We start from the raw sequence: 22865 nt of genomic DNA, 5'->3' as shown, positions 1-22865 counted from the left end.
GCGGCTGAAGGGGGGGGGCTGCGGGTACCGGGGGCTGCGGGGGGGGACAGCGAGGCCGGGACCCCCCCGCGCCGGCAGCGGCGCCGCCATGGACGATTCGGGCGTGATCCGGCGGCGGCGGCTGCAGGTACCGGGTGGGGGGGGGGGGGGTGTTATTGAGGGGACGGGGGGGAAACCGGGGGATGGCGGAGCCGGTACCGGAATGGGCACCGGGGAATCGGCACCGGGGAATCGGTACCGGGGTATCCGCACCGGGAGGGTAACGGTTATCGGGAGGAGGTCGGTACCGGGCGGGATGTCGGTACCGGAGGATGCGGGGATCGGTACCGGGGGATATCGGAGCTGGCGGGGGTCGGTACCGGGATGAGGCGATGGGTACCGGAGGGATCGGATCGGCACCGGGCACCGCAGGCCGTTCCGCAGGGGGGGAAGCGCAGGGCGGTACCGGGCGGGGGGGGCAGCGCAGCCCCGGTACCGGGAAGGTCGGTCCGGGCGCGGCCGGCACCGGCGGGGGAGGTGGGTGCGGGCCCGGTACCGGAGGGCGTTGCGGGCCCGGGGGTGCTCGGAGCCGCCCGATCCGGGGGGTTTCGGCCACCGGGCGGCCCCGGGAGGGGGGCACGGAGGCCGCGGAGCCCCCCCGGGGCCGGTGCGGTGCCGGGGGGGCCCGGGCCGCCCCCCAGCCGTTGCCCCGTTGCAGAAGGAGCTGCCGCTGCCGCGGAAGAGCAGCAGGTGAGACCCCCCCGCGCCCCCCACCCACTGCGCCCCCCGGCCCCGCCCCCGGCCCCGCCCCGGCCCCGCCCACTGCAGCCGCCGCGGCCCCCCCGCCCCCCCCCGCCCCGCCGCCGCCCCGGACCCCCGGAGCCCCCCCGGAGCCCCCCGATGCCGATCCTGGCGGGCAGCAGCATGTTCCGCCGCACCAAGAGGTACCGGGGGCTCGGCCTTCCTCCCGCGCCGCCTCAGCCTCCGCGTCCATCCTCATCCTCCATGGCCATCCCCATCCTCAGTGTCCATCCTCATCCTCCATGTCCATCCTCATCCTCATCCTCATCCTCCATGGCCATCCTCATCCTTCAGCCTCCATGTCCATCCTCATCCTCATCCTCCATGTCCACCCTCAGCCTTCATCCTCACCCTTCCCCACCTTCATCCCTGCTCCGTCCTCATCCTCTCCCTCCTTCATCCTCATGCTGGTCCCCGTTCCATCCTCATCCTCATCCTCATCCTCATCCTCACCTTCCATCTCCCCCCTCCTTCCTCCCCCTCCCTCTCCCTCCTCATCCTCCCCCGAGCCCCCCCGGCCGCTGTCCCCCGTCCCCCCCCCCATTTTTCCCCCTCGATATTTTGGGTGGGGGGTGCTGTGGGTGCCCCCTCCCCCAGCCCGGTGACGTGGGGGAGGGTCCCTGTATGGGGGGGGGTCTCGGGGGTCCTGACCCCCCCCCCGCCCCCCCCAGCTGCCGCACGAGCAACCGGAAGAGCCTGATCCTGACCAGCACCTCCCCCACCCTCCCGCGGCCGCACTCGCCGCTGCCCGGGCACATCGGTGAGACCCCCGCGACCCCCGGGTGCCCCCGACCCCCCCCGGGTGCCCCCGGTCCCCCCCGGGCGTCCCCGTCCCCCCGGAGCCCCCCGACCCCCCCACAAGACCCCCGACCCCTCCCTAGAGTTACCCGGAGCCCCCTCCCCCAGTGCCCTCGACCCCCTCCCCATGTCCCCAACGTCCCCCCCAAAGCCCCCAAATCCCCCCCAGACCCCCCCAAACTGCCGGGACCCCCCCCAAGACCCCCCACCCCTGGGGTCCCTCCTGCCCCCCCTACCCTGGGGTGGGGCCCAAGCGTTTAACCCCGCCCACCCGCGGGAACGGGGCGTGGCCTGTCAGGGCGGGGCGGTGACGTCACCACACCTGTGCCCAGGTAACAGCCCCCAGGACAGCCCCCGCAACTTCTCCCCCAGCGCCCCCGCGCACTTCTCGTTCGGCGCGTCCCGCCGGTGAGGGGGGGGCACCGGGGGGGGGCACCGGGGGGGCACCGGGGGGCACCGGGGGGGGCATCGGGGGGGGGCACCGGGGGGGACACCGGGGACAGAGGGGGGGGGCACCGGGGATACCGGGGATACCGGGGGAGGGCACGGGGGGACCGGAGACAGCGGGGGGGGATAGCGGGGGGACACCGGGGGGGATACGCGGGGGTGGGCGGGGGTCCCGGTGACAACCTCAGGGTCCAGGGGGGTCCCCAATGTCCGGGGGTGTCCCCAAGGTGTGGGGCGGTGTCCCAGGGTATCCCGGGCTGTCCCAGGGTATCCCGGGTCTGTCCCGGGTCTGTCCCGGGCTGTCCCGGGCTGTCCCGGTGCTGACGCCCCCTCCCCAGGGCCGACGGGCGCCGCTGGTCGCTGGCCTCGCTGCCCTCCTCGGGCTATGGCACCAACACCCCCAGCTCCACCGTCTCGGTGAGGGGGGGGCGCGACCCCCAGACCCCCCCGGGGGCTTGGGGGGCTTGGGAGGGGGGGCCGTGCTGGGTCTGGGGGGGGCCGGGGGCGATGTGGGGTCCGAAAGGGGCTGGGGGGCGTCTGGGGGTGGCACGGGGGGTCTGGGGGCTCAAGGAAGATTTGGGGGGTCCTGGGTGGGCTGACCGGGGGTCCGGGGGTCCGGGGAGGTTCGGGGGTCCCGGGTGGGCTGACCGGGGGTCCGGGGAGGTCCGGGGGTCCCGGGTGGGCCGACCGGGGGTCCGGGGGTCCGGGGAGGTTCGGGGGTCCCGGGTGGGCTGACCGGGGGTCCGGGGAGGTCCGGGGGTCCCGGGTGGGCTGACCGGGGGTCCGGGGAGGTTCGGGGGTCCCGGGTGGGCTGACCCCCGGCCCCCGCAGTCCTCGTGCTCGTCGCAGGAGCGGCTGCACCAGCTGCCGGCGCAGCCCACGGCCGAGGAGCTGCGGTTCCTGTCCCGCCACTTCGGCAGCTCCGAGAGCCTGGCCGAGGAGGATGGGGGGGCCCGGGGGGGCGCGGCCGCCCCCCGACCCCGCTCCCGCAGCCTCAGGTGGGCGCCGACACCGGTGGGCACGGGGGGAAGGGGCTTGGGGGCGTTTGGGGGGGATTTGGGGGGGTCACTGTGGGGTTGGGGACACCCTGGGGTCAGGGAGGGGCCGGGATTTGGGGCTCACCCAACCTCGGGGGACACTGGGGTGGCCCCGTGGCCATGGGGGGTGGAATGGGGGGGTCCTGGGGGTCCCGCGGGTGCCAGCTGTGCCCCCCCTGTCCCAGCCCCGGGCGCTCGCCCTCGTCCCACGACAACGAGATCGTGATGATGAACCACGTGTACAAGGAGAGGTTCCCCAAGGTGGGCCGGGGCACCTGCGGGGTCTGGGGTGCCCCAGGGGGGCTGGGGGCGGCCAAGGGGGCAGTTATGGGGTCTGGGGGGGGGTTGTGGGTGGGCCATAGGGGCGGTTATGGGGTCTGGTGTGCCCCAGGGGGGCTGTGGGTGGCCATAGGGGAGGTTATGGGGTCTGGGGGGCTGTGGGCGGCCAAGGGGGCAGTAATGGGGTCTGGGGGTGCTGGGGGCGGCCAAGGGGGCGGTTATGGGGTCTGGGGGGGCTGTGGGTGGCCATAGGGGAGGTTATGGGGTCTGGGGGGGCTCTGGGGTTGCTCTGGGGTCCCCACAGGCTCCCCCTGGGGTCTCTGGGGTGCCATGGGGTCGCTCAGGGGTCGCTGTGGGGTCACTCTGGGGTCACCATGGGGTCAGTCTGGGTCACCCTGGGGTCCCCCCGGGGTCTCTGGGGTGCCATGGGGTCGCTCTGGGGTCACCCTGGGGTCCCCCCGGGTCTCTCAGGCCACGGCGCAGATGCAGGAGCGGCTGGAGGAGTTCGTGCGGGGCTGCGGCCCCGGCGGGACCCCCCTGGCCGACGGCGCCCTGAGCTTCATCCAGCACCAGCTGGCAGAGCTGGCCCGGGACTGCCTGGCCACGGCCCGGCACGGGCTGATCACGGCCGGCTACTTCTGCGAGCTGCAGGAGAGCATGGAGCGCCTGCTGCAGGACGTGAGGGGACACGGGGACAGCTGGGGACACGGGGGGACACGGGGTGACACGGGGGGACAGCAGGGACAGGCACGGGCTGATCACGGCCGGCTACTTCTGCGAGCTGCAGGAGAGCATGGAGCGCCTGCTGCAGGACGTGAGGGGACAGCTGGGGACAGCTGGGGACAGCTGGGGACAGCTGGGGACACGGGGGGACACGGGGGGACACGGGGGGACACGGGGGGACACGGGGGGACAGGCACGGGCTGATCACGGCCGGCTGCTTCTGCGAGCTGCAGGAGAGCATGGAGCGCCTGCTGCAGGACGTGAGGGGACACGGGGACAGCTGGGGACAGCTGGGGACAATGGGGGGACACGGGGGGACACGGGGGGACACGGGGGGACACGGGGGGACATGGGGGACAGCGGAGGACATGGGGGGACACAGGGGACAGCGGGGGACACGGGGGTGACAATGGGACAAAGGGGGACAGCAGGGGACATGGGGGACAGCTGGGGACATGGGGGGACACAGTGGACAGTGGGGGACACGGGGGGGACACTGGGGACAGTGGGGACAATAGGGGGACACTGGGGACAGTGGGGGCCAAACGTACCAGCAGAACCCAACGGGACCCCACAAGGACCCAGCGGGGCTCAGCACAAACCCGGGGGATCCCCAGGTGTCCCCCGGCCCCCCCAGGTGTCCCCGGCCCCCCCCAATGTCCCCCCGTGTCCCCTCAGGCCTACGAGCGCTCCGAGTCGGAGGAGGTGGCCTTCATCACCCAGCTGGTGAAGCGGCTCCTCATCATCATCTCCCGCCCCGCGCGCCTGCTCGAGTGCCTGGTGAGCCCCGCACCTGTGCCTGCCCCTTCCACCTGTCCCTGTGCCCCCCTCACCTGTCCCTGCCCCTTCCACCTGTCCCTGCCCCTTCCACCTGTCCCTGTGCCCCCCTCACCTGTCCCTGCCCCTTCCACCTGTCCCTGTGCCCCCCTCACCTGTCCCTGTGCCCCCCTCACCTGTCCCTGTGCCCCCCTCACCTGTCCCTGCCCCCTTTCACCTGTCCCCCCCACACCTGTCCCTGTGCCCCTCACCTGTCCCTGTGCCCCCCTCACCTGTCCCTGCCCCCTTTCACCTGTCCCCCCCACACCTGTCCCTGCCCCCTCACCTGTCCCTGTGCCCCCCTCACGTGTCCCTCACCTGTCCCCAGGAGTTCGACCCCGCGGGGCTGTCGCAGCTGCTGGGCCGGGCCGAGGGGCCCCTGCGAGCCGACACCCCCCGGTACCTGCTGAGGCAGCTGGGCCGGGCCCGGGGGGCACGCGCAGGTACGGGGGGACAGGTGCGAGGACAGGTGGGGGGGGGGACGGGTATGAGGAGGACAGGTGTGGAGTGGGGGGTTATGGACACGGTGGGGACACAGGCAGGCATGGGGGGCACACCTGTGTCCCCCCCGGTGTCCCCACACACACCTGTGCCACCCCCCATCCCCACACGCACCTGTGCCACACCTGTGCCCCTCCCCAGACATGCTGCACCTGGAGGAGCCCGACAGCAGCGGCACCAACACGCCGGAGCCCGAGGAGGGGGCTGAGGTGGGCGCTGGCTCCCCCCGTGTCCCCCCTTGTCCCCCCCCGGTGTCACCTGTCCCCGCAATGTCACCTGTCCCCCCCTCAGGGCCGCGCCGCCGCCCCCCGGCCCAAGGAGCCGCCAGGTGAGAGCGACTTCGAGACCATCAAACTCATCAGCAACGGCGCCTACGGGTGAGGGGCCGGGGGGCCGGGGGGCCGGGGGTCCCACCCTGACCTGTCCCTCCCAGAGCGGTGTACCTGGTGCGGGGGGTCCCGGGGAGGTTCCCGGGGCGGTTCCCGGGGGTCCCGGGGCGGTTCCCGGGGGTCCTGCCCTGACCTGTCCCTCCCAGGGCGGTGTACCTGGTGCGGGGATTCCCGGGGGTCCCGGGGCGGTTCCCGGGGGTCCCGGCGCGCTTCCCGGGGGTCCCGGGGCGGTTCCCAGGGGTCCCATGGCGGTTCCCGGGGGTCCCACCCTGACCTGTCCCCCGCAGGGCGGTGTACCTTGTGCGGGGGTTCCCGGTGATCCCGGGGCTGTTCCCGGGGGTCCCGGGGAGGTTCCCGGTGGTCCCGGTGATCCCGGGGCGGTTCCCGGTGATCCCGGGGCTGTTCCCGGGGGTCCCACCCTGACCTGTCCCCCCCAGGGCGGTGTACCTGGCGCAGGGGGTTCCCGGTGATCCCGGGGCGGTTCCCGGGGGTCCCCGGGGGTCCCGCCCTGACCTGTCCCCCCCAGGGCGGTGTACCTGGTGCGGGGGGTCCCGGGGCGGTTCCCGGGGGTCCCGGGGCGGTTCCCGGGGGTCCCACCCTGACCTGTCCCCCCCAGGGCGGTGTACCTGGTGCGGGGGTTCCCGGGGGTCCCGGGGCTGTTCCCGGGGGTCCCGGGGAGGTTCCCGGTGGTCCCGGGGGTCCCGGGGCGGTTCCCGGGGGTCCCGGGGCGGTTCCCGGGGGTCCCACCCTGACCTGTCCCCCCCAGGGCGGTGTACCTGGTGCGGCACACGGCCACGCGGCAGCGCTTCGCCATGAAGAAGATCAACAAGCAGAACCTGCTGCTGCGGAACCAGGTGCACCAGGCCTTCGTGGAGCGCGACATCCTCACCTTCGCCGAGAACCCCTTCGTGGTCAGCATGTTCTGCTCCTTCCAGACCCGCCGCCACCTCTGCATGGTCATGGAGTACGTGGAAGGTGCGCCCGGGAGTCGCGATAGGGGCCGGGAGTGGCGATGTGGGGCCGGGAGTGGCGATGTGGGGCCGGGAGTGGCGATGTGGGGCCGGGAGTCAGGATATGGGGCCGGAGATGGTCACAGGGGGCGGGGCTTCGGGGGATGGGGCGGGGCGTCGTTCTATGGGGCGGGGCATGGGGATACGGGGCGGGGTATTGGGATATGGGGTGGCATGTCGCGATATGGGGGTGGAGGTGGGGATAGGCGGATAGCTATCGCGATATGGGGCGGGGTGTCGCGGTGCCGGAATATGGGGCTGGGTGCTGGGCTAAGAGTCGTGCCCATGTCCCCCCCATGTGCTCATGTCCCCCCCTGTCCCCCCCTGTGTCCCCAACGTCCCCCTGTCCCTGCCATGTCCCCTGTGTCCCCCTGTCCCCCTGTGTTCCCCCCATGTCCCCCCTATCCTTGGTGTCCCCATCTCCCTGGTGTGCCCCATGTCCCCCCTGTCCCTGGTGTCCCCCTGTCCCTGGTGTCCCCATGTCCCTGGTGTCCCCATGTCCCTGCCATGTCCCCGTGTCCCCGCTGTCCCCCTGTCCCTGCCATGTCCCCCTGTCCCTGGTGTCCCCCTGTCCCTGCCATGTCCCCCTGTCCCTGCCATGTCCCCCTGTCCCTGGTGTCCCCCTGTCCCTGCCATGTCCCCGTGTCCCCGCTGTCCCCCTGTCCCCCGTGTCCCCCTGTCCCTGCCATGTCCCCCTGTCCCTGGTGTCCCCCTGTCCCTGCCATGTCCCCCTGTCCCCCTGTCCCCGTGCCAGGCGGGGACTGTGCCACGCTGCTGAAGCACATCGGGGCGCTGCCCCTGGAGCTGGCCCGGCTCTACTTCGCCGAGACCGTGCTGGCCCTGGAGTACCTGCACACCTACGGCATCGTGCACCGCGACCTCAAACCCGACAAGTGCGCCACGGGGGCACCTGGGCCCCGCCCCGCTCACCTGGGCCCCGCCCTGCTCACCTGGCCCTGCACCGCTCACCTGGCCCCGCCCTGCTCACCTGGCCCTGCACCGCTCACCTGGCCCCGCACCGCTCACCTGGGCCCCACTCACCTGGCCCCGCACCGCTCACCTGGGCCCTGCCCTACTCACCTGGGCCCCACCCCGCTCACCTGGCCCCACCCTGCTCACCTGGCCCTGCACCGCTCACCTGGCCCTGCACCGCTCACCTGGGCCCCACCCCACTCAACTGGGCCCTGCTCACCTGGGCTCTGCCCTGTTCACCTGGGCCCCTCTCACCTGGCCCTGTCTTGCTCACCTGGGCCCCACTCACCTGGCCCCGCCCCACTCACCTGGGCCCCACTCACCTGGGCCCTACCCCACTCATCTGGGCCCTGCCCTACTCACCTGGGCCCTACCCCACTCATCTGGGCCCTGCCCTACTCACCTGGGCCCTGTGCCACTCACCTGAGCCCCACCTCACTCACCTGGCTCTGCCCTGCTCACCTGGGCCCCGCTCACCTGGCCCCGCCCCGCTCACCTGGCCCCGCCCCGCTCACCTGGCCCCGCCCCGCTCACCTGCAGCCTGCTGATCACCTCGCTGGGCCACGTGAAGCTGACGGACTTCGGGCTGTCCAAGATGGGGCTGATGAGCCTCACCACCAACCTGTACGAGGGGCACATGGAGAAGGACGCGCGCGAGTTCCGCGACAAGCAGGTGGGCGCCCAGGTGTGCGGGGCGTGTCCAGGTGGGCCAGGTGTGCATAGGTGGGTGCCACAGGTGTGCTGGGTGTGTCCAGGTGTGCACAGGTGGGCACCACAGGTGTGCCGGGTGTGTCCAGGTGTGCACAGGTGGGCACCATAGGTGTGCTGGGTGTGTCCGGGTGTGTTAGGTGTGCACAGGTGGGCGCCCAGGTGTGCTGGGTGTGTCCAGGTGTGCACAGGTGGGCACCATAGGTGTGCTGGGTGTGTCCAGGTGTGTCAGGTGTGCACAGGTGGGCACCACAGGTGTGCGGGGTGTGTCCAGGTGTGCACAGGTGGGCGCCCAGGTGTGCTGGGTGTGTCCAGGTGTGTCAGGTGTGCACAGGTGGGCGCCCAGGTGTGCTGGGTGTGTCCAGGTGTGCACAGGTGGGTGCCCAGGTGTGCTGGGTGTGTCCAGGTGTGCACAGGTGGGTGCCACAGGTATGCCAGCTGTGTGCCCAGTGGGTGCTCGGATGTGTCCAGGTGTGCCCAGGTGTGCTCAGCTGTGCCCAGCCGCACTCAGGTGTGCCAGGGCGGGGCAGGACAGGGCCAGGGGAGCTGGGTGTGTCTGCAGCAGCCACAGGGACGTGTCCCCTGCTGAGCCCACCTGTCCCCAGGTGTGCGGCACGCCCGAGTACATCGCGCCCGAGGTGATCCTGCGCCAGGGCTACGGGAAGCCGGTGGACTGGTGGGCCATGGGCATCGTCCTCTACGAGTTCCTGGTGGGCTGCGTGCCCTTCTTCGGGGACACCCCCGAGGAGCTCTTCGGGCAGGTGATCTCAGGTACGGCCCCGGGGGCGCGGCGACACAGGGCGGGTGGCCTCAGGTGACACAGGGCAGGTGGCCTCAGGTGACACAGGGCAGGTGACCTCAGGTGTGGCAGCGGACACGGAGGGGACACAGGACAGGTGATCTCAGGTGTGGCAGGGGACATGGGGGGGACACAGGGCAGGTGATCTCAGGTGTGGCAGGGGACATGGGGGGGACACAGGACAGGTGATCTCAGGTGTGGCAGGGGACATGGGGGGGACACAGGGCAGGTAACCTCAGGTGTGGCAGCGGACACGGAGGGGACACAGGACAGGTGATCTCAGGTGTGGCAGGGGACACGGAGGGGACACAGGACAGGTGATCTCAGGTGTGGCAGGGGACACGGGGGGGACATAGGACAGGTGATCTCAGGTGACACAGGGCAGGTGACCTCAGGTGTGGCAGGGGACGTGGGGGGGACACAGGACAGGTGACCTCAGGTGACACAGGGCAGGTGACCTCAGGTGTGGCAGGGGACACAGGGACACATCAGGACGGGCACATGGGCTGGCATGGGGACACACAGAGTGGGTCACACGGGGACTGGGCAGGTGACCCCAGGTACGGGGTCTGTGTTTAGCTGACCCCTCCCTGTCCCCCCCGTGTCCCCCCAGACGAGATCCTGTGGCCGGAGGGGGACGAGGCGCTGCCCCCGGACGCTCAGCACCTCATCTCCTGCCTGCTGCAGCCGGACCCACTGCGGCGCCTCGGGGCAGGTGAGACCCCCCCCCCGGGACCCCCCAGACCCCCGGGACCCCCCGGGACCCCCCGGGACCCCCCGGGACCCCCCTGAGCCGGCGCTGCCGCGCAGGGGGGGCTCAGGAGGTGAAGGCCCACGGCTTCTTCGCCGCTCTCGACTGGACGGGGCTGCTGCGGCAGAAAGCCGAGTTCGTGCCGCACCTGGAGTCCGAGGAGGACACCAGCTACTTCGACAGTGAGGGACCCCCGGGACCCCCCGACCCGCCCCGGGACCCCCTGGGGGACATCCCTGGGGGACATCCCTGGGACTCCCCTTGGATCAGCCCCTAGACCCTCCCTGGGACCCCCCCAGCGCCCCCGGGACATCCTGGGACCCCCCTGGGACCCCCCTGGGACCCCCCCAGAACCCCCTGGAACATCCCGGGACCCCCTGGAACATCCTGGGACCCCCTGGGGGACATCCCTGGGACTCCCCTTGGATCAGCTCCTGGAACATCCCAGGACCCCCTGGACCCTCCCTGGGACCCCCCAGAACCCCCTGGGACATCCCAGAACCCCCCCAGAACCCCCTGAACCATCCCGGGACCCCCAGAACTCCCTGGAACATCCCAGGAGCCCCCAGAACCCCTGAACCATCCCGGGACCCCCCCCCCCAGAACCCTCTGGAACATCCCGGGACCCCCCCCCCAGAACCCCCTGAACCATCCCGGGACCCCCCCAAGCCCCTCCCTGGGGTTCCTCCCCACCCCCCCCCGGGTCGCTCTAAGGGTCCCCCCTCACACCTGTGCCCCCCCCAGCGCGGTCGGACAGGTACCCCCACGTGACGTCGTACGAGGACGAGGACACGACGGAGGACGAGCCCGTGGAGATCCGGCAGTTCTCGTCCTGCTCGCCGCGCTTCAGCAAGGTGGGGCCGGGCCCAGGTGTGCCCAGGTGTGCCCGGCTGTGCCCAGGTGTGAGCAGGTGCCCTCCCGCAGGTGTACAGCAGCCTGGAGCAGCTCTCGCAGGAGCCCAAGCCCAAGGGGCGCCCGCGGGACGAGGGGAGACGCGACGGCTTCGCCCGCGAGCGCGGCTGGAGAACCGGCTCACCTGAGCTGTGCGCACCTGGGGGGTCCTGGGGGGGGTCCCGGGGGGCTCGGGGCCGTGCGGGGTCCCTCACCCCCGTCCCCGGCCGTGTCCCCGCAGGAAGCACCGCTCGGCGGGGGAGGGGCCGCCCCCCGAGGGCGAGGGCAGCCCCCCCCCGGGCGCCCGCCGCCGCTTCTCGGCGCTGCTGGAGCCGCGCCCCGCGCCCCCCCCCCGAGGAGCGGCCGAGCCCCCGCAACGGCGGCCGCGAGGGACCCCCGGACGGGACCCCCGAGGAGCCCGGTGCGTCCCGGGAAGGTGGGGAGGGGTCTCCGGTGCGGCCCGGGTCCCTTCACCGCCCGTGTCCGTTTCCCCCTGCGCAGGGGACCGAGCGCCGCGGGCCGCGGAGCCGCCGCCCCCCCGCACCGAGCTGGGGCTGCGGCGGCCGCGGCACCCGGGGGTGGCCCCCGCCGAGCCCGGCGGCGACAAGCGCAGCCCCCGCGCCCCCGGCAAGGTCACCAAGTCGGCGTCGGCCACCGCGCTGTCCGTCATCATCCCCAGCGGTGGGTGACACCCCCGGGACCCCCCCCCGGACCCCCTAAGGACCCTCCCCAAAGGACCCCAAACACCCAGGGACCCCTGCACCCGCCGGTCCCCACGGGAGGGGGGCTGGGGGTCTCCCGTGGGTGTTCGGTGGACCTTGGGACCCCCCAGTCGCACGGGTGGGGTGTCCCCGGTCCCGGGGCTGACGGCGATGCCCGTGGGGGGCTCTGGGGGTCTCCCGGGGGCTTTGTGGGGTCTCCCGGGGGGTTTGTGGGGTGTCCCCGATCCCGGGGGTGTCCCCGGTCCCGCGGGAGCTCTGGGGGTCTCCCGGGGGGTTTTGGGGCGGCGTTCAGCGGGGTCTGGGGGCGCAGGGGAGGCGCCCGGCTCGTCCCCCCTGGGCAGCCCCATGTCGCCGCGGTCGCTGTCGTCGGACCCCTCGTCGCGGGACTCGTCGCCGGGCCGGGAGCTGGCCCCGGCCGTGGCGGCGCCGCCGCGCTCGCCCATCGCCATCCCCCGGCCCGGGAAGAAGTTCGGCTTCACCCTGCGCGCCATCCGCGTCTACCTGGGCGACAGCGACGTGTACAGCGTGCACCACGTCGTCTGGGTCAGGGACACGGGGGACACCGGGGGGGACACCGGGGGGGACACCGGGGGGGACACCGGGGACACGAGGACAAGGGGGTGTGGGCGGTGACACGGGGACAGGGGGGTGTGGGGGGACACGGGGGAACATGGGGGACACGGAGGGACACGGGGACAGGAGGGACACGGGGACAGGGAGGGGCGTGGGGGGACATGGGGACACTGGGCACAGGGGCAGTGACAGGGGGACACTGGGGGCGACACGGAAGGGTGACACAGGAATGGGCGGACATGGGGGGACGCGGGGACGGGGGGGACACGGGGATGGGGGGACACATGGGGTGACACAGGGACAGGGGGACAAGGGACACACGGGGGGACACTGGGGACACACGGGGGGTCCCGCCCGCGGTGCCCCGTGGGTGACCCCGGTTTTTGGGGGCAGCACGTGGAGGAGGGCGGCCCCGCGCAGGAGGCCGGGCTGTGCGCCGGGGACCTGATCACGCACGTGAACGGGGAGCCGGTGCACGGGCTGGTGCACACCGAGGTGGTGGAGCTCATCCTCAAGGTGGGGCACCGGGGGTCACGGGGGTCACAGGTTTGGGGGGCCGTGGGTCACGGCAGGGTCGTGGCAGGTCAGCCACGACCAGGGGGTGAGCCCCGGTGGGGCGGTGGGTGTTGGGGGTCGCGCCCGTGACCCGCTGTCGCCCAGAGCGGGACCAAGGTGCTGGTGACGACGACGCCGCTGGAGAACACCTCGATCCGCCTGGGCCCCGCGCGGCGCCGCAGCGCCCGCGCCAAGATGGCGCGGAGGAACCGCCGGGGGGGCACCGGGAGCGGCCACGAGAGGTGGGCACGGGGCACCGGGGGGCACCGGGAGGCACCGGGGGCTCCGGGGGCCGCGGGGTGCTGACGGTCCTCCCGGCCGCCAGGCGGCGCAGCGCGCTGTTCCGGCACCTGGCGCGCCAGGCCTCGCTGCTGCACACGAGCCGCTCGCTGACGTCACTGAGCCGCTCGCTCTCCTCCTCCGACTCGCTGCCCGCCTCCCCCACGCACGCGCGGGCGCGCGACCCCGGTAAGGGGCGGGGCCAAAGGAGGGGGGCGGGGCCGCGGGGGCGGAGGGTACCGGGAACGGGGCGGTGGCTTGGGAACGGGGCGTGGTCACAGGAACGGGGAGCGGTGCCGGTGCCCGGTGCCCGGTGCCCGGTGCCGTTCCCCCCGCGCTGACCCCGTTCCGCGCAGGGGCCTCCCCGCCCAGCAGCTCGCCGGGCTCCAGCGCTCCGCCGTCGCCGGCGGGGCCGCACCTGCGGCCGAGCTCCTTGCAGGGGCTGTCGCCGAAGCTGCAGCGGCAGTACCGGGCGGCGCGGTGCCGCTCCGCCGGCAGCATCCCGCTCTCGCCGCTCGCCCACACGCCCTCGCCGCCCGCCGCCTCGCCGCCCGCCTTCCCCGCCAAGCTGCACCCCAAGGCCGCCGAGTCGCCGCGCCTCGCCCGCCGCGGGCTCCCCGAGAAGGCGGCGCCGGGGCCGCCCCGCAAGCTGGGGCTGGAGCCGCCCCGCAAGGACTTCCCGGCCGAGCCGCCGCTGCAGAGCCTGGCCGAGTGGGACGGCGAGGGCCCGGCCGAGCCGCCGCCGCCCGCGGCCCCCGCCCGCCGCCTGGGCCGGCAGGAGCTGCCGCTGCTGCTCGGGGGCCCCCCCGGGCCGGAGCCGCCGCCGCCGGGCCCGGAGGAGCCCGAGCGGGGGGCGCGGGGCCCCCCCAAGGCGCTCAGCCCGGTGCAGGAGCACGAGCGCGGGGCGGCGGCGCCGGGGGGGCCCCCGGTGCCCATTGTGGTGGTGGGGCCCGGTGCGACCCCCGGGGACCCCCGGGGCGCCGCGGGCCCCCCCGGGCGCTGAGCTTGACCCGACCCCCCCCCCCCGACCCCCGGCTGTAAATAGGGGGGGACACCCCAGGACCCCCAGGCATGCGGGGGTCGCGCCCCCGGCCCCTCCCCGCGTACGCGAAGGGTTAATACTGTGACACCCCCCCCGTGTGACGTCACCGACCCGGCACTCCTCCCCCCCGGTGTGATGTCATCGATCCGGACAATCCCCCCAGGGCGACGCCCCTCTGCCCCCCCCTCCGGTCTCCCGTTTGTCCCCGGTTTTGGCTCCGGTGTTGACGTCAGAGCGGTGATGACGTCACAGCATCCATGTCACGGGAGGGGCACGGGCGCTGCTCTGATGTCACTCGGGGAAGGGGATGGTGACGTCATCCCCTCGAGCGTGACCTCACGGCTGCTGCGGGATCGATGATGTCACGGCTGCGGCATCCCCGGTGGTATTTGAGTGCTGACATCACAGTTGTGACGTCACGGAGGGTGTGAAGGTGGTGACGTCACAGCTGAAGTGACATCCTAGGGGAGGGGGGGTGGGGCTATGCCCGGTTTCCACCCGGCAGTGACGTCACACGAGGGCCAGCCAAGCCGGTGACATCACCACACCCCCCGTGACATCATCAGAGTCCCCTCCCCCCCCCCGTTCTCGCTATGCAAACGCCCCCCGGGCCGGGGGAGCCGGGGGGTCCCGGGGACCAATAAAGGCTGTACAGCACCGAGCCCCGGCTGTGCTTCGGGGGGACACCGGGGGGACACCGGGAGGGGACGGGGGACACCCCTCATGGCGTGCGGCCATCGCCCCGGGACCCCCGGGAGGGGATTTGGGGGTGTCACGGCCCCGGCACCCCCGCCCCCCCGAGTCCGGGCACTCGCGGGTTAACGTCGGTGTTTTCCCCGCCACGCCCCCGCCACGCCCCCCCCACCCCCCGTGACGTCACGGCTGTACCGGGTCCGTTCGCCGCCGCTGAGCCCGAACGGTCCGGGGGGCACCGGGGGGTCTCGGCGGCTGTGCCGGGGGATTTCGGGGTGTTGGGGCCCTCTCGGGGAGCGCCGGGGGGAGCTGGGGCGCAAGGGAGATCTCCGGGGCGCTCTGCAGTGAACTGGGGGGCCCTGGGGGCAGCTGGGGGTTCCAAGGGGGTCTGGGGGGTCCTGGGGGACACCTGGGGTGAGAACCGGGGGTCCCTGACCCCCCCGTGTGCCCCCAGCCCCCCATGGCGCTGCGCTTGGCCACCCGCCTGTCACGCCCGGCCCGGAGCGGTGTCCGGTGGGGGGGCACCGGGCCCCCTCACGCACAGGGTGAGTGGGGGGGGGCGAGAGGGCCGGACCCCCCCCAGGACCCCCCCCCGGGATTGGCAGCGACGAGGGGGGGGACACCGCGAATCCCCGGTGCTGCCCCCCCTCTCCCCCTGTGCTGACCCCCCTCTCCCGGTGCTGCCCCCCCTCTCCCGGTGCTGCCCCCCTCTCCCCGTGCCGGACTTCCCTCTCCCGGTGCTGACCCCCCCCTCTCCCGGTGCTGAGCCCCCCTCTCCCGGTGCTAAGCCCCCCTCTCCCGGTGCTGACCCCCCCCTCTCCCGGTGCTGCCCCCCATTTCTCGGTGCTAAGCCCCCCTCCCCCGATGCTGACCCCCCTCTCCCGGTGCTAAGCCCCCCTCTCCCGGTGCTGCCCCCCCTCTCCCGGTGCTAAGCCCCCCTCTCCCGGTGCTGCCCCCCCTCTCCCGGTGCTGACCCCCCCTCTCCCGGTGCTGACCCCCCTCTCCCGGTGCTGCCCCCCCCTCTCCCGGTGCTGACCCCCCCTCTCCCGGTGCTGCCCCCCCTCTCCCGGTGCTGACCCCCCCTCTCCCGGTGCTGACCCCCCCCCCAGTCGCCGCCCCGTTCGACTGGCAGGACGCGCTGGGGCTCGAGGCGCTGCTGAGCGCCGAGGAGCGGCTGCTGCGGGACACGACGCGCAAGTACTGCCAGGAGCGGCTGCTGCCCCGCGTGCTGCACGCCAACCGCCACGAGGGTACCCCAAAAACCGCCCCCCGAAACACCCCCAGCCAGCCTGACCCCCCCCCGGGACACCCTGACCCCCCCCCGGGACAGCCTGACCCCCCCCGGTACACCCTGACCCCCCCCGGGACACCCTGACCCCCCCGGTACAGCCTGACCCCCCCGGTACAGCCTGACCCCCCCCGGGACACCCTGACCCCCCCCCCCGGTACACCCTGACCCCCCCCGGGACACCCTGACCCCCCCCCGGGACACCCTGACCCCCCGGGACACCCTGACCCCCCCGGTACACCCTGACCCCCCCCGGGACAGCCTGACACCCCCCGGGATAGCCTGACCCCCCCGGTACACCCTGACCCCCCCCGGTACACCCTGACCCCCCCCCGGGACACCCTGACCCCCCGGGACAGCCTGACCCCCCGGGACAGCCTGACCCCCCCCCGGGACACCCTGACCCCCCCCGGTACACCCTGACCCCCCCCCGGGACACCCTGACCCCCCGGGACACCCTGACCCCCCCGGTACACCCTGACCCCCCCCGGGACAGCCTGACCCCCCCCGGTACACCCTGACCCCCCCCAGGCAGACTGACCCCCCCCGGTACAGCCTGACCCCCCGGTACACCCTGACCCCCCCCGGGACACCCTGACCCCCCCGGTACACCCTGACCCCCCCCGGGATAGCCTGACCCCCCCCCGGTACACCCTGACCCCCCCCGGGACAGCCTGACCCCCCCGGGACAGCCTGACCCCCCCCGGTACACCCTGACCCCCCCCCCCCGGGACACCCTGACCCCCCCGGTACACCCTGAGAGCCCCCAGACCCCCCGAGTGCTGCCAGTCCCCACCAGGGCACCCCAGCTCCCCGGCAATGTCCCCAATGTCCCCTGTGCCCCCCAGACTTGCCCGACCCCCCCCATTCACCCCCGACCTCCCTCAGGACCCTTCCTGTGCCAAAATTGGGGAGTTTTGGTATCCCCAAAAGCCCCCCGGCCCTTCCAAAACTCCCCGACTCCCTCCAACACCCCCAGATCCCCTCCCTTCTCCCTCCCCACGGGGCAGGGGTGTGGGGGACCCCCAGATTCGCCCAGGGGGTCCCCCTGCTGCCCCCCCCCCAGCTCGAGCCCTCCTGACCCCCACCTTGCCCCCCAGTCTTTGACAGGGAGATCGTGACTGAACTGGGAGAACTGGGGCTGCTGGGCCCCACCATTCAAGGTCAGCCGTGCCACGGGGACCCCCGGGGGGCGATCTGGGGACACGGGGGGGTGGCTGGGTCAGGGACTCCCCCAGGGGGTCCCGAGGGGGTTATTGGGGGGCTCAGGGGTGGGGGACAGCTCTGGGGGGGCTCTGAGGGTCAGGGAGGGCTTTGGGGGCTCTATGGGGGGACTTGGGGGGCTTGCGGGGACAGTTCCAGGGTGACACTGGGGGTTCAGGGGGATGGCACTGTCCCCAGGGGGGGCTGTGTGTCAGGGAAGGGTCCTTGAGGGGTCCTGTGTGACACTGGGGGTCCCTCAGTGACCCTTGATGGGTCCTGTGTGGCCCCGGGGTCCCTGGTGACCCCTGAGGGGTCCCTGGGTGCCCGCTGTGACCCCGAGGTCCCTGTGTGACCCCTGAGGGTCCCTGGGTGCCTGCTGTGACCCCCAGGTCCCTGTGTGACCCCTGAGGGGTCACTGGGTGCCCGCTGTGACCTGGAGGTCCCTGTGTGACCCCTGAGGGGTCCCTGGGTGCCCGCTGTGACCCCGAGGGGTCCCTGTGTGACCCCTGAGGGGTCCCTGGGTGCCCGCTGTGACCCCGAGGTCCCTGTGTGACCCCTGAGGGTCCCTGGGTGCCCGCTGTGACCTGGAGGTCCCTGTGTGACCCCTGAGGGGTCCCTGGGTGCCCGCTGTGACCTGGAGGTCCCTGTGTGACCCCTGAGGGTCCCTGGGTGCCCGCTGTGACCTGGAGGTCCCTGTGTGACCCCTGAGGGGTCCCTGGGTGCCCGCTGTGACCCCGAGGGGTCCCTGTGTGACCCCTGAGGGGTCCCTGGGTGCCCGCTGTGACCCCGAGGTCCCTGTGTGACCCCTGAGGGTCCCTGGGTGCCCGCTGTGACCTGGAGGTCCCTGTGTGACCCCTGAGGGGTCCCTGGGTGCCCGCTGTGACCTGGAGGTCCCTGTGTGACCCCTGAGGGTCCCTGGGTGCCCGCTGTGACCTGGAGGTCCCTGTGTGACCCCTGAGGGGTCCCTGGGTGCCCGCTGTGACCCCGAGGGGTCCCTGTGTGACCCCTGAGGGGTCCCTGGGTGCCCGCTGTGACCCCCATGTCCCCGCAGGGTACGGCTGTGCGGGCACCACGTCGGTGGGCTACGGGCTGGTGACGCGGGAGCTGGAGCGGGTGGACAGCAGCTACCGCTCGGTGCTCAGCGTGCAGTCCTCGCTGGTCATGTACCCCCTGTGGGCCTACGGGACCCCCGCCCAGCGCGAGCGCTTCCTGCCCCGCCTCGGTGAGACCCCCACCACCGGAGGGGCAGTTCGGGGGGTGCGGGGTGGAGGGGCAGAGGGGCGTTTCGGGGGGGGTGTGAGGCAGCACCGGGGGGTTTGGAGGAGAAGTGGGGGGCACAAGGGGAGCGGTGGGGCGGTGGGGGCGTCCCCGGGCGCCCCTGACACCCCCTCCCCAGCTCGGGGGGAGATGGTGGGGTGCTTCGGGCTGACGGAGCCCAACCACGGGAGCGACCCGGGGCGGATGGAGACGCGGGCCCGGCACAACCCCAGCGCCAGCACCTACACCCTGCGTGGCTCCAAGACCTGGTGAGCCTCGGAATTGGGGTGAGGGGGACACGGGGGACCCCCAGAGCTTCCCCTTGACCTTCCCCGACCTCCCCAGGATCACCAACTCGCCCATAGCCGACCTGTGCGTGGTGTGGGCCCGCTGCGAGGAGGACGGGAGGGTCCGGGGCTTCCTGGTGGAGCGCGGGACCCCCGGGCTCAGCACCCCCAAAATCGAGGGCAAGTTCTCCCTGCGCGCCTCGACCACCGGCATGATCCTCCTGGACGACGTGGAGGTGCCCGAGGAGAACGTGCTGCCCAACGCCGAGGGGCTGGCGGTGAGGGGGGAGCCAGGGCATCCCAGGGAGGGTCCCGGTGGGACGGGGGGTCCCGGTGACACCCCCTGTCCCCCAGGGCCCCTTCGGCTGCCTGACCCAGGCGCGTTACGGCATCGCCTGGGGCGCGCTGGGCGCCGCCGAGGCCTGTCTGGAGACGGTGCGGCAGTACGTGCTGGACAGGTAACGGGGGGCTGGGGGCGCTCTGGGGGGTCCCACCGCCCCCCAGCCCCCCAAAGCTCAGCGCCCCCCTCCCCTGGCCCGCAGGAAGCAGTTTGGGGGCCCGCTGGCGCGGAACCAGCTGGTGCAGAAGAAGCTGGCGGACATGGTGACGGAGATCACGCTGGGGCTGCACGCCTGCCTGCGGCTCGGCCGCCTCAAGGACGAGGGCAGGTGGGTGGCACTGTCCCCAGGGGGGCCCGGGGGATCCTGGAGGGGGTCAGCGTGCCCCCGTCCGTGTCCCCACAGGGCCGCCCCCGAGATGGTGTCGATGCTGAAGCGGAACTCGTGCGGGAAGGCGCTGGGCATCGCCAGGGACGCGCGGGACATGCTGGGGGGCAACGGGATCTGCGACGAGTTCCACGTGATCCGGCACCTCATGAACCTCGAGGCCGTCAACACCTACGAGGGTACGGCGGGGAGGGCCACGGGGGTCCCCGAGGGCTCGGGGGGTCCTACTGAGGCGCGATGATCCCCGCAGGCACCCACGACATCCATGCGCTGATCCTGGGCCGGGCCATCACCGGCATCCAGGCCTTTGCCCCGGCGAAGGGGACCTAGTGGGGACACGGCAGCGCGGGCACGGCGGGGACGTGGTGGCACCGGTGGCACCGGTGGGGACCGGGTCTGCTCCTCGTGGGAAGGGATGTGAGGAGATGGCGGCGCTGACAGGACACAGTGTCACCAAGGAGACCCAGGTATCCCCAGAAGGGAACCAGTGTCGCTGACAGGACCCGGTGTCACTGACGGGACCTTGTGTCACCAGCCAGGCCTCATGTCACCAACGGGACGCAGTGTCACCCCAACCAAATCTCGTGTCACTGGCAGGACCCGGTGTCACCAAGCACATCTTGTATCATTGATGGGACCCAATGCCACCAACCAAACCTCCTGTCACCAACGGGACCCGGTGTCACCGACAGGATCGGTGTCACTCAGGGGACCCTGCTGGTGCTGGGCGCCGTGTCCGGTGCCATCCCGGTGCCTTCGCCATCCCCGTGGCCAATAAACGGTGGGACAGCCCCTCCATGCCAGCCCTGCTCGTCAGCATTGATTAACCTGCCAGGACCCAGCTCTGCCCTCGGAGGGGGGGGTCCCAGCCTAGCACAGCCCCCCCATCGAGCTTTTGGGTCGGCTTCAGCCCTTTATTTGTTCCAACCACCAACAGCAACAGCAACAGAAAAGCCCTTTGGGGCAAAAATCCCCTTTGGCCCGGCGCAGCCCGGCGGGTTTGGGGGTCCCGCACAGGTCTGGGGGTGCCCTCAGGCCTCGGGCTGCAGGCAGAGGTCCTGATAAGCCGCCTCCACGGTGCAGCAGATGCGACGCAGCTCCGCCTGCACCTCCTCCACGCGCTCCAACACCTCGCCGAGCGCCTGCAGCCGCTCCTGGATCAGCCCGTTGTGGAAGCCGTAGCGGTGGAAGAGCCGCTCCTCCAGCTGCTCCGCCAGCTCCGAGACCTGCCCGAGCGGGGCCCACGGCTCGTCTCGGCGCTGGCACGGCCGCCGTCCCCGGGGCCGGGGGGCAGCTGCGCCCGCCCGCGCTGGCAGCGCTCCCGGCCTGGCCCGGCCGCCGCCAGCTGCGCCCCGGTAGCCGCAGCGCCGGTCGCGGTGGCCACCGAGCGCCGGGTCAGCCGGGCCGCAGCTGCCGGGCCGGGCCGCCATCTGCGCGGGGGCCTGGGGACCCCCCCGGCCGAACCCCCCCGGCAGGAGCCGCGTCCGGCGTGAGGGCAGCGCGGGGACAAGGGGGACAGCGCGGGGACAGCGGGGGCCGCTCGAAGCGGGGCCGGAGGCAGCTGCGGCCGCTCCCGCGGGGGCTCGGGGGGCTCCCCCCGGCCGGGCTCCGCAGCTGCCTCCACACCCGGGCTCTGCCTCCCTTCTCCCGCCCAACCGGGCGGAATAACGCGATCCCCCGCGCCCCGGGGGGAAGGAGGGGACCCCGGCGGCCGCTCCGAGCCTACCTTCAGCAGCAGGCTGTCCCTGACGCCGCTCAGCTCCGTGTGCGCTTCCTCGCGGCCGCTGTTGAGGCGGCCGAGCACGTCCTGCGCCCGCTGCTGCAGCCCCTCCACGGCGGCGTCCAGCGAGGCGAAGAACAGCGACGAGCGGGGACCCAGCGCTGGCCCCGCGCACGGCCTCGGCCGGAACAAGGGACCCTCAGGAGGGCGGGGGACAGCGCATGGAGCCCACGGGGACAGGGACCCCATCAGGGCCGGGGATCACACGGGGACAGGGACCCCTGTGAGGGGCATGGGTCACACAGGGACCCCATGGGGACAGGGACCCCCATCAGGGCTGGGGTCACACAGGGACCGGGACTGTGTGAGGGGCATGGACCCCATGGAGCCCACGGGGACAGGGACCCCATCAGGGCCGGGGATCACACGGGGACAGGGACCCCTGTGAGGGGCATGGGTCACACAGGGACCCCATGGGGACAGGGACCCCCATCAGGGCTGGGGTCACACAGGGACCGGGACTGTGTGAGGGGCATGGACCCCATGGAGCCCACGGGGACAGGGACCCCATCAGGGCCGGGGATCACACGGGGACAGGGACCCCTGTGAGGGGCATGGGTCACACAGGGACCCCATGGGGACAGGGACCCCCATCAGGGCTGGGGTCACACAGGGACCGGGACTGTGTGAGGGGCATGGACCCCATGGAGCCCACGGGGACAGGGACCCCATCAGGGCCGGGGATCACACGGGGTCAGGGACCCCCTGTGAGGGGCACAGACCCCATGGGGACAGGGTCAGAGACATCCGTGCCCAAAGCCGGAATAGCTTACACAAGGACAGGGACCCCATCAGGGCTGTGCACCCTGTCAGGGTCACACACCACCGGGACAGGGACAGGCTGTGCCCTGTGGCAGCCCTACCAGTCCCGTTAATTGAAAATTACCCTCTAATTAATGTGGAGACAGGCGTGTCCCCCCTCCCTGCACTGCCGGCGGGCTGTTGCATCCCCCCGCTTTTTTTTCTCCATTTTCACTCCAAAGGTGAAGGCGGTACCTGTCCAGCTCCTCGCCGGGGGGCTCGTCCCCAACCAGTTCCGCCAGGAAGGGGCTCTCGCCCGCCGCCGCCTCCGGTTCGGGACCCTCAGGCTCCTCCCGCGACATCCCGGGCCCGGGGGGCTGCAGGGGAAGGACCCCCGAGCTGGGGCCGGGCTCCGGGGGTGGGCGGGGGGCACTAAGCCGGGCTCGGGCCGGGGTCCGGGGTGGGCTCGGGGCACTGAGCCCGGTCCGGAGGTCGGGCCGGTGCCGGTCCGGGGCCGTACCTGGGACCCTCGGCCGCCCCTCACCACACAGCCCTCACGGGGCTCTGCTGGGCGGGCACCGCCGCCGCCCAATCAGCGCCCGCCATTCGCACTCCGGCGATGCTGATTGGAGCCCTAAGGGAGCCTAGAGGATGATTGGCACCTGCGCGGGCCAATCGCGGGGCACGAAAAGGCAGCGCGGGTAAGGCGCGAAGGGCCCGGGCGGCTCTCGGGGGGTCCCGGGCGGCTCTCGGGGGGTCCCGGGCGGCTCTCGGGGGGTCCCGGGCGCCTCTCGGGGGTCCCCAGCGCCGTGCGAGGCC

The 22865-nt window shown here is 73.1% G+C and overlaps 3 protein-coding genes across 5 annotated transcripts; 2 read left to right on the top strand and 1 right to left on the bottom strand.

Annotated features, from left to right (window-relative positions):
• Positions 1 to 1325: 1325 nt before the first annotated feature.
• Positions 1326 to 14733, top strand: MAST1 (microtubule associated serine/threonine kinase 1). Its single transcript, XM_059872039.1, has 25 exons — positions 1326 to 1540; positions 1911 to 1986; positions 2364 to 2442; positions 2857 to 3023; positions 3248 to 3413; positions 3813 to 4019; positions 4725 to 4844; positions 5209 to 5323; positions 5523 to 5590; positions 5673 to 5758; positions 6537 to 6745; positions 7535 to 7673; positions 8293 to 8425; positions 9066 to 9231; positions 9873 to 9974; positions 10070 to 10192; positions 10755 to 10864; positions 10935 to 11053; positions 11143 to 11354; positions 11403 to 11582; positions 11934 to 12166; positions 12590 to 12712; positions 12857 to 12993; positions 13077 to 13219; positions 13387 to 14733. Exons 1-25 carry the CDS (start codon positions 1405 to 1407, stop codon positions 14031 to 14033), a joined length of 3996 nt encoding a protein of 1331 aa, XP_059728022.1. The 5' UTR covers positions 1326 to 1404; the 3' UTR covers positions 14034 to 14733.
• Positions 14734 to 14936: 203 nt separating this feature from the next.
• Positions 14937 to 20330, top strand: GCDH (glutaryl-CoA dehydrogenase). Of its 3 annotated transcripts, XR_009490026.1 has the most exons (12): positions 14937 to 14991; positions 15220 to 15310; positions 15875 to 16015; positions 17154 to 17216; positions 18308 to 18478; positions 18653 to 18782; positions 18859 to 19078; positions 19155 to 19258; positions 19343 to 19468; positions 19544 to 19704; positions 19776 to 19992; positions 20123 to 20330. XR_009490026.1 is itself a non-coding variant. In XM_059872120.1 (11 exons), the coding sequence occupies exons 2-11, from the start codon at positions 15226 to 15228 to the stop codon at positions 19853 to 19855; spliced, it is 1281 nt and encodes a 426-aa protein (XP_059728103.1). In that variant the 5' UTR covers positions 14937 to 14991; positions 15220 to 15225; the 3' UTR covers positions 19856 to 20330. The 3 variants fall into 3 exon arrangements, 2 of the variants coding, with proteins under 2 accessions (XP_059728103.1, XP_059728104.1); XM_059872120.1 differs by having other exon boundaries at positions 19776 to 20330; XM_059872121.1 differs by having other exon boundaries at positions 14941 to 14963; positions 19776 to 20330.
• Positions 20331 to 20418: 88 nt separating this feature from the next.
• On the bottom strand, positions 20419 to 22785 carry SYCE2 (synaptonemal complex central element protein 2). Its single transcript, XM_059872123.1, has 2 exons — positions 21252 to 22785; positions 20419 to 20751 (listed from the first exon to the last, which is right to left on the bottom strand). Exons 1-2 carry the CDS (start codon positions 21492 to 21494, stop codon positions 20557 to 20559), a joined length of 438 nt encoding a protein of 145 aa, XP_059728106.1. The 5' UTR covers positions 21495 to 22785; the 3' UTR covers positions 20419 to 20556.
• Between the last annotated feature and the right edge of the window lie 80 nt (positions 22786 to 22865).

Source organism: Haemorhous mexicanus, chromosome 34, assembly GCF_027477595.1.
Source record: "Haemorhous mexicanus isolate bHaeMex1 chromosome 34, bHaeMex1.pri, whole genome shotgun sequence".
Taxonomy (NCBI): Eukaryota; Metazoa; Chordata; class Aves; order Passeriformes; family Fringillidae; genus Haemorhous; species Haemorhous mexicanus.
This window is presented reverse-complemented; position numbering and strand designations above follow the sequence as displayed.

Excerpts from the sequence above, each read along its gene's own strand:
- GCDH (XM_059872120.1), top strand. The coding sequence starts at position 15,226 with ATGGCGCTGCGCTTGGCCACCCGCCTGTCACGCCCGGCCCGGAGCGGT. Across the intron at positions 15,311-15,874 it reads CGGGCCCCCTCACGCACAGG|TCGCCGCCCCGTTCGACTGG; the intron begins GTGAGTGGGGGG and ends CCCCCCCCCCAG. Across the intron at positions 16,016-17,153 it reads GCACGCCAACCGCCACGAGG|TCTTTGACAGGGAGATCGTG; the intron begins GTACCCCAAAAA and ends CTTGCCCCCCAG.
- SYCE2 (XM_059872123.1), bottom strand. The coding sequence starts at position 21,494 with ATGGGGTCCCTGTCCCCGTGGGCTCCATGCGCTGTCCCCCGCCCTCCT. Across the intron at positions 20,752-21,251 it reads GGGACAGCCTGCTGCTGAAG|GTCTCGGAGCTGGCGGAGCA; the intron begins GTAGGCTCGGAG and ends CCGCTCGGGCAG.
- MAST1 (XM_059872039.1), top strand. The coding sequence starts at position 1,405 with ATGGGGGGGGGTCTCGGGGGTCCTGACCCCCCCCCCGCCCCCCCCAGC. Across the intron at positions 6,746-7,534 it reads GGTCATGGAGTACGTGGAAG|GCGGGGACTGTGCCACGCTG; the intron begins GTGCGCCCGGGA and ends TCCCCGTGCCAG. Across the intron at positions 12,713-12,856 it reads TGGTGGAGCTCATCCTCAAG|AGCGGGACCAAGGTGCTGGT; the intron begins GTGGGGCACCGG and ends GCTGTCGCCCAG.